Source organism: Monopterus albus, unplaced genomic scaffold (genome assembly GCF_001952655.1).
Source record: "Monopterus albus unplaced genomic scaffold, M_albus_1.0 scaffold39.1, whole genome shotgun sequence".
Lineage (NCBI taxonomy): Eukaryota > Metazoa > Chordata > Actinopteri > Synbranchiformes > Synbranchidae > Monopterus > Monopterus albus.
In genome coordinates, this window is record NW_018127919.1 from 3,076,468 (window position 1) to 3,086,384 (window position 9,917).

A 9,917-nucleotide genomic window follows, 5' to 3' on the forward strand; every position below is an offset into this window, starting at 1 on the left:
TGAGCACATCTCTTCCTTTCTGCTTGCCGTCTCCCATTGGATGGAAAGAGCGCTCTCCTCTTTGCAGACACATTAGTCTGTAATAAGTTCTGAAAAGTTCACTGTGCTTGTTAAATACTTCTAACAGATGAGATGAGAAGTGGGAACGACTTAGATCGAGCTGACAGAAGCACTCGTCCGGTCTTATGAACACTTTTACCACAAACAACTGCATAATCACTCTCATGAAAAGGTCAAAGCTGCAATAACCCGGACAGCTTTTGAAACTGTATATAAATAGATTGATAGATATATATACTGTCATACAGATGGAGAGATAAAGAATACTGCTTATTGCCCCTTTTACCACCCCATTTTTCTGGTTATTTCCACTGGTTCTTTTCCAGTTTTTAAAAGAAAATGCAAAACAAGCAGAATGACTCGTTATCGATTTTCAAAGCTGCTTTAATCATTACGTTACCTGGTGCAGATGAAAATGTATGACTCGGTCTTTGCCTGCACCTGCTACAACCGGGAGTGGGAGGGGCTACTGCACAGTAAAATGAGCCTCTTATAATCAGCTGCATGTCGCTTTTGCTTTTGAGGAATAAAATATCTTATGTGGGGGGCAAATCTATTTGGTTGGGTTGCACATACAAATTATATGCATAGATGTGAATGACAGCCAGACAGGCAGACAGACGGGCACGGAGACAGAGGGTGGAGGCAGGGTGGGAGAGAGTGCAATAGTGTTAAATAAAAAGGCCCACAGGCTTGGGCTGGATGGTAATGAAGAGGGGTGGGCCAGCAGCTGAGGTCCCTGTAGATGAGATCTCTCCCTGACATGTGTGTCCCCTTCATTACCCATTAAGGGGGGCACAGTGATGAATCCTTAATATGACATTACACCAATTTTCCTCTTCATTTAGCCTGCTAATGTGCTGGTCTGCTCCTATATGCCCAGGGGCTGCCTGTACCAGACTCAACCAGAAATAGACCACAGTGGCCACTGGTGGCACACTGGCACACCTTGAAGCGGCCTAATTAGGGGCAGTGCCCACCTAATGGGGTTATCTAGACGAGAGTATGCATAAGTTGATTTTTTTAGCTGGTAGACATTGATGACTGAATGGCATGTATGTTTGATATTTTCTTTGACCCCTCACAAAAAAAGCTTATTTTTACGTTTCCATTTGCCACCTAGTAAAAAGCTGGTCACTCAAATACAATTTAAGCCGTAGCTTGATCTTGGACCTGTTCAGCATAATTCCAGAAGTAAATATTATGGAAAGGATTCACATAGATCGTTTGTTTGCGTAACTGTGTGTGTGTTACTGTGTAAGTGGATGTGTGTACGACTCACTCAGCATGCCCATCCCCAACATGAAGGCATCCATGGTGTAGGGCAGACCCCTGGCTCGTCCTCGTGTACCTGGCGGGAACATCACTTCCTTGGGCTGGGCCTTCTTACATTCTACCTATGTAGACAGACAAACACAGGCACATGCACACATTCACACACAAACACACACGCAAACAAACCATTAGAGTGTGTGGGTACAGTACACAACTAGACAAATTTGACAGGGCTGTCTCAGCTCTTTAAGGTGGTTTTCTATTTGACTTGCACAGCACTGGATGTTTTCCATAGAGAAAAACAGGAGTGAGTCAATCTGAGCACCTCACACTTTAGAGGAAAATCTCTAAGGAAAAGTTCATGCTCCTTCTGCATTAAAGCAAAGATTATTGCTCCAGTGAGCATGAGCCCAGTGCCTCAGGGAAATGCAAGCTAAATACTTTCCAAGCGTTTCTGAGACATCGAGGTAGGAGAAGTGCGATTACCAGAGTCCTGCTGTGTGGCAGTGCGTCCAGTTTCTTTGTGAAAGGCAGCTTTTTGTTTATTCTAAATAAAGAATAATCCCTAAAGCAACAACCTCTCTTGACAAAATCTATTTGTTCACTGCTGTTTGTTTCATTTAACTTAAGTCTTGGGCAATGTGTTCAAAATCTCAAGCTCACAAAAATGTGTTTTTTTAAAACCAGATATGCTTCATGTTTTTATATGTGTATTGTGTATTTGTGCATGTGTGTGTGTGTTGGGCTCAAGTTCCCACTGCCCCACAGTTCACAGTCCACATTAAGGGGGGCACAGTGATGAATCCTTAATATGACATTACACCAATTTTCCTCTTCATTTAGCCTGCTAATGTGCTGGTCTGCTCCTATATGCCCAGGGGCTGCCTGTACCAGACTCAACCAGAAATAGACCACAGTGGCCACTGGTGGCACACTGGCACACCTTGAAGCGGCCTAATTAGGGGCAGTGCCCACCTAATGGGGTTATCTAGACGAGAGTATGCATAAGTTGATTTTTTTAGCTGGTAGACATTGATGACTGAATGGCATGTATGTTTGATATTTTCTTTGACCCCTCACAAAAAAAGCTTATTTTTACGTTTCCATTTGCCACCTAGTAAAAAGCTGGTCACTCAAATACAATTTAAGCCGTAGCTTGATCTTGGACCTGTTCAGCATAATTCCAGAAGTAAATATTATGGAAAGGATTCACATAGATCGTTTGTTTGCGTAACTGTGTGTGTGTTACTGTGTAAGTGGATGTGTGTACGACTCACTCAGCATGCCCATCCCCAACATGAAGGCATCCATGGTGTAGGGCAGACCCCTGGCTCGTCCTCGTGTACCTGGCGGGAACATCACTTCCTTGGGCTGGGCCTTCTTACATTCTACCTATGTAGACAGACAAACACAGGCACATGCACACATTCACACACAAACACACACGCAAACAAACCATTAGAGTGTGTGGGTACAGTACACAACTAGACAAATTTGACAGGGCTGTCTCAGCTCTTTAAGGTGGTTTTCTATTTGACTTGCACAGCACTGGATGTTTTCCATAGAGAAAAACAGGAGTGAGTCAATCTGAGCACCTCACACTTTAGAGGAAAATCTCTAAGGAAAAGTTCATGCTCCTTCTGCATTAAAGCAAAGATTATTGCTCCAGTGAGCATGAGCCCAGTGCCTCAGGGAAATGCAAGCTAAATACTTTCCAAGCGTTTCTGAGACATCGAGGTAGGAGAAGTGCGATTACCAGAGTCCTGCTGTGTGGCAGTGCGTCCAGTTTCTTTGTGAAAGGCAGCTTTTTGTTTATTCTAAATAAAGAATAATCCCTAAAGCAACAACCTCTCTTGACAAAATCTATTTGTTCACTGCTGTTTGTTTCATTTAACTTAAGTCTTGGGCAATGTGTTCAAAATCTCAAGCTCACAAAAATGTGTTTTTTTAAAACCAGATATGCTTCATGTTTTTATATGTGTATTGTGTATTTGTGCATGTGTGTGTGTGTTGGGCTCAAGTTCCCACTGCCCCACAGTTCACAGTCCAATTTCACCTGCAGCACTCATCTCTCTCCTGCATTTCTTTTTCACACACCTGTTCTTATACAGGTTGTTTGTTTCCCATCTTGCAAGACAGACATTTTCTCCTCCTACATGAGAGGAAGATGAGAGTGCTATTTACCACGTATCTTTCCTATCTTGATGAATTATAGAGAAACACAAGCGGCTGACAAGGGCGGCGTGGTCTTGTGTCTGCTGGTTGTTCTTTGGTAGGCTGAGTCTGTTCACCATGCTGCACAATCTATTTGCTCCACTGCCTGCTTGGCATCAGCCTGTCCATCTGTTTGTCTGTTTGCCTCCTGGCTCTTGCCTGCTTCTCCCTACTGCCTCCACTTAAGCAGGGCTTTCTCGGCTGCTGCGATTCACATGTCATCCTGGCCCTCTGCACAAGACAGGCTACTGCGCCAGTGCTGTGTACACCTCAACCAAGGTACAGTCCAGCATCCATACAAATAAGCTTGCAACTCTGACAGGCCAGCAGTGCACATTACTATTCGCACACCACTCATTCACATATGCACAGTGGTGGACACAACATGCTACTGCGAGTTGCCAACCTGAAATAAAACCAAATTTGTAAGAAGTAGCTATACTAAATAAACAGTTTAACAAGGCCTGTATATCCAGCACAGAAGAAGAAATGTAAAAAGGGAACACTAATGAAAAAGGTTCCTATTACAGAGGGAAAGTTGCTGCGTTGCACAGCTGTGATTTGTTGCTGACAGCAGCCCTCATTTGTAGCAGACCAACTGAAGCACACAGTTCCCTCAGCCACTTTGTAGCTGTCACTACTGTGCCCTCGTTGCTCGCCTGGCATGGTTTGATTTTGCGCTGAAGAGAGCGCAGGCGCTCAAGAGAATGAGCCATGGCACGGAAATAGGAACCGGGTGGGACAAATGGATCTGTTAGAAATCTCTGCACACTGCTGGGATTTTCACATGTTCACATAGCTGGGTGACAAATACAGCCGAGCTCTGCCCACACCACAGACATGACAGCATCTGATCAGTGTCCTCCAGTAGCCCCTGCCACATTCAGCAAGGTGGATGCTCAGGTAGTCGGCTGGGAGTAAGGAGGACATGGGTGTGAGCTTTGCCTACATGCTCTCAGATGTGAATCTTTGATATTCAGAAAGAGGGCTCCTTGTCATGGATTTAAAACCAGCCAGAAGCCAGGATGTGTGATAGAGTGTGTATGTGTGTGTGTTCACCTGCTTCAAGCACACAGGAGTGTTAGAGTAGGAGGGCAGGAGCTTTCAAGAGTGAACTAAGTAAAAAAAAGAAAAAAAAAAAAAGAAAAAGAAACGGATGGCAAGACATTTGCAAACCTGACAATGAAGCACTTCAAATGGTGAACGCAGCTGTGAATGAAGAGATTCAAGCAAGTTTTTACAGACTGCATCTGTTGCCACATGCACTGAGAAGGAACTGAATTTACAGGCTCTCATTTTAACTGCGAGTATGGTCCTGAATTATGGCTTGGGTAACCAGGCGTCTTGATACGGTTACGAAGACAGCACAGTATTGTGTTGTGAAAGGTATCCACCGTTTAGATGTCATACTGTAAATGGAGGTGTTTGAGCACTATTGTGCCTGACTGAGAAAAGGGACACCCAAAACAACCTGCCTTGGCTTCACTGCCAGGAAAGTTACCCTGTTTTGTGCAGAAATAGCACCCAGGAGATCTGAGAGCCTCAAAAACACACACATACAGTTTGTAAGACAGCTGACAGTTCCTGCCACAGTGTTTGACAACGCACGGTTACCTGAACCTGTGTGCTTTCAACATATATTGAGATATTTCAACCTCTGCTACACTGCTATACTGCACTCTGCTTATCTTTGAGTTTTGTGTCACTCTGTAACCCACGGTAAAGTCGGGTGAAGGAGAAAAACAGAAAGCCAAACAGTGGAGCCTATACAGTTAAAGAGCTTAAATAAATACTGTATAAGTTATTTCATAATGCTGTTTGTGATTGTGTCAAAGGCTTAATGCTTGCCGACCTGGAGGATTCCTAGAACAACTACAGTAGGAACTTCTTACTGTTAGTTAGTTTGAACAATCAGAACAATCATTCTGACTCCAGTCTGTCACATCTAACTGTTTATAAAGTTCTTGGATCTCATCCACACAACCTGCAGCCCAGTTTGTCAGGAGTGAAACGTAATCCAAACCAACATTAGGAAATGATATAGTGATACAGGGAGACAGACATACAGTAGACAGCTGATACAAATGCTTGGAAAGTCTGGCTTGATAAAATCAAAAAAGGGGAGTAGTTACATAAAGAAAGAAATTTCAGAAGATGTCATGTAAATAGGTCACCAGCTAATTCTGTCCCTGGCTAGACGTTTAAATTCAGGTAAAAAAAAAGAAGTGATACAGTCCATATCACATCCATCGCCAGAACTTGCAGAATATTTCATTTTGTTTTGCTGCTGTCTTGTTCTGGTTATGAATTTATGACTTTTGGGGGTTATTATTCTTTATCTACAAATAACCATGCTTGGTACTGAAATTATGAGGCGCTAAAAAAAAGACACACACACACACACACACAGAGACACACACACACACAGACACACACACAGACACACACACACAAATACACGCGCGCGTAAACAAGGACCTCGCAAACAGTTTTTTGATCAGTGTAGTAATGCAGCCCACGGATGACAGAATAAAACAAACAACTGTCTTTGATTTTATGTAAACCCTATGATACAGAGCCGAGAAAAGCTTCAGCTCTGACATTTCTAATACATCTCCCATACATTATTAACCTTGTAGGTATAACAGGACGGTGTGGGCGGGGTGGACTGACAATGACTGTCCTTCAGGGACGAGTGTTGTTGGCGTGATGTGTGTTTGTGTGCATGTAGAGGGGGAGGCGACTTTCAGCCTTGCCGGTGAATGGACTCCATCAGCACAGTGGCAGATTGAAGAAAGGAAACAGTGTGATTCATTTAGTCCAGCTCCCACTCCTAGCTCAACAGTCAAAACACATAGACTGAATAGTTGGGAAATGTCATGGCTCTGAATGCACAATGTCAGGCATGGTGGTGTGGGATTATTCACTTAAGAAGTAGGCTACTCACAACCATTTAACAAGTGGTTTATTTAAAGAACAGACTGATAACCAAGCTAAGACAATATTTTGAACATTTAAGATAAAACCTTTAGCAATATTTTATGTGAACATTTTCTATTAAAGGGAAATCTAGTGGATAGAGATACAGTATTTTGACCAGTGAAAACGCAGGACACGCATACTCTAAAAAGGTTAGCAGGGCAGGCATAATGGACAAAGCAATGCCAAAGGATTCAGATGTGGTGCATTTAGTCATATTTCTGTGATAACGTAAACATTTGAACTTTACTGAATTGATGAAGAGGAGAAAGACAATTTGATACATTCCCACCTTGCAAACACCTGCTTTTAGTAATATCTGTTGTAATCCCTTTGAGTCCAAAATAATCAGAGCCTCTATTCTCCACAACTAGTACAGACTTGAAACTACAATGCTTCAAGTCAGAGAATTAGTTTGTTTAACACAGGTTTTGGTTGGAGTGTCCCTTTAAGACCACTGAAAACATTTTATGCCTGGTTCAGACTACACAATTTTTTTTGTATGACTCCATGGTCACTATGTCAGATTACATGATTATAGAATCATACATTCTTGGATGAGGGATATAACAGACTACACATTGGTACCCAACAGATCACACTCTGCACGACTTGGATGTGCCAGGGACCAGGGGAATGTAAACACAGAATAGCGTTTCTGGTGTGTGTGATACTGGCTGCTTGTGTTCAGAAAAGCATAACAAAAGAAAAGCTGTTCGTGGATCTGTCTCTTGGGTCGCACGAAGAGTGCAGCAGTCTATGTGTTATCTATCCTTTATGGAGAACTTGAGGTCCATCCATCCTTCCATTATCTCTACTGCTTGCTTATTACCAATTAGGGTCGAGAGGGGCTGGAGCCAAACCCATCTGACATTGGGTGAGTGGTGGGGTACACCCTGGGCACGTCGCCATGTAAACAAACAACCACACACACTCAAGGGCAATTTAGAGTCCCCAATCAACCTAAGCTTTGGACTGTGGGAGGAAGCCGGAGTACCCGGAGAGCACCCACGCAGGCACAAGGAGAACATGCAAACTCCACACAGAAAGGCCCCAGGTTGGCCAGGGTTTGAGCCCAAAACCCTCTTGCTGTGAGGTGACAGTGCTAACCACTTTTCCGCTGTACCACCATAACTTGAGGTAGCAGTTAAAAATAAGTGTCTCAAGTCAGTTTGTAAAACCAAAAACTAGTTATAGTGTACCTATAGGATAGCTACTTCACAAGATTTGAAAGTCAATATGTTAACGTTAGCTGTATCACTGATATTTAACAAATATGGTTCAGTCTAATATGCCAAAAATGTTGTAAACAGAAGAGTGATCTGTGCTGCTGTTGGGTCAGCGTCGCCCTACCACGTAATAGACAATGCAAAAAAATTCTAATATGCTGGACTTTATGCTGGGCCTTCATGAGGCATACCAGACACACCATCCTTCATCGTTTACTATGACACACTATACCAGATAAAACGATCGATTGCCGTGTCTGACGCCGTTTGTTGGTTCCCAGGGCCCACAACTGTCGGGTCGGCTGTTATTAGCCTTAAATCATGTAGTCTGAACCGGGCCTTGGAGAGTGACTTCCAATTTTGAACTCCTTAAATTCAGGATCATTAAAATGAATTAGGTCTGAGTAATGATAAACTCATAACAGCAACAAGTTCTGGATAAAGCAAAGTGATGCCTTCACTGGCCAGCAATCTCACAGGAGTCATCATGTCTGATGATATCTCTGTGCAGTTATATAAAAGTTAAGGAATATAAGGTCATTTTAAGGGCCAGGTGCACCCTGCGGTGCCTCCAATGTTCCCTTGTTATGCTTCTATATTCCAGAATGATAGTGTCACCATACACGCTGAGAAACACATTCAAAAATGGGGCCATGATCATCAGGTTGATGTCAAATGGCTTCCATCACTTTCCCAATCAGCAGGTCAGCACATCATCGAACTTTTATGAGACATCCTGGAGTGCGGAGTGTGGAGTGGATTTCCACCTCCTTCATCCCACAAAGCTTTACTTCTTCAATGAAGAAGGGTAAACATCTGATTACTTACAGTCCAGAACTTGTAAGGGATCACTGCATGAGCTCCTCCAAAGGGTGGTTCTACTCCCTTAACTTGATGTTCAAACAGTATTAAAGATTTCCACCCCTTAAAAAATATTTTCCCAGGCACTGTCAACAACCCAGAGACTTAAAGGGTCCTTAGGTTTCTCTCTATAGAAATCTCCTTTGAAATAGCAATAGTTAGTTCAGTCCATAGCTACAACTGTGTGTGTGCAGGGGTGATTTATACACTATAAGACTCACACATAGACATAGACACACGCACACCTGACTTCATGGTTTCTAGTCTGAGTGTGGTAATGTTTAATATACATCACAACTGGGTGTGGTCACAAGTACAACAGACCACATGTGACCACATCCAGCTTTATTGTTAAGTTTGTTCAAAGGTTCCAGAGACTTACAGAAGTACAGTGCAGAAGACCTTTTAATTCATGGAGGCTAATAAAGCTATTTGTCCTCCTTCCAAAATCTAGCATGGACTTGCTCTTTAAATCTGAACTTTGATTTGATTTATTCTTTCAAGCATGTAAAGACAGTTATGTCAACACACATAATTTTACACATATCCAACAAATGCTAATCCAATATCAATTTATACCTAGTACATGGTTGAATGGAGTAGGAAGAAGTCAGACTTATCCAGTCCTACCCCATGACATCATCTTACCATCATTGGTTTGCAAGCAGTATCTCTACATAGATAATTATCTTCTACACCACACAAGTAATATACTAAAGAATTATTACAAAGTGTTAACATTCATACACCACACCCACAATGTTCCATCTAATTAATCATTAAGCCTGTTCTTGCATATATCTTGATTGACACATACCTTTATATTTATGTTTAAACTCATCAATTCTATTACTATTTTTTATGTCTACACTTAAATTATTCCATAGTTTTACCCCACTTATGGAAATACAAAATCTTTTTTTGGTTGTACGTATAGCATGAATTTTTAAATTTAACTGACCCCTTAAATTGTATCCCCCTCCCCTTTCATTAAATAGTTTTTGAACTCCACCAGGTAATAAATTGTTCCTGGCTTTATACATAAACACAGCAGTCTTATATCCCACTAAATAAAAATTTTAACAATTTAGACTGTAAGAAAGCTCCAATGGTATGATCCCTGTACCCCATCTTATGCACAATTCTTAGCGCTCTTTTTTGTAATATATACAATGGTTGAAGTGAGCTTTTGTATGTATTTCCCCAGTTTTCAACACCATACTCCAAGTATGGTAAAATCAATGAATACAAAATGCGTAGTGCTTTCCCGTCCAAAATATATCTAACCCTTGCCAATAT

General features: G+C 42.1%; 1 protein-coding gene across 10 annotated transcripts in view; it reads right to left on the reverse strand.

Annotated features, from left to right (window-relative positions):
- Positions 1-9,917, reverse strand: part of msi2b (musashi RNA-binding protein 2b) — a 246,554-nt gene that overhangs the window by 50,130 nt on the left and 186,507 nt on the right. For all 10 annotated transcript variants that reach the window (XM_020599039.1, XM_020599037.1, XM_020599038.1 and 7 more), the window contains exon 9: positions 2,613-2,727. In XM_020599039.1, the coding sequence (XP_020454695.1) occupies positions 2,613-2,727 (115 nt within the window). The remainder of the gene's footprint in view (positions 1-2,612; positions 2,728-9,917) is intronic.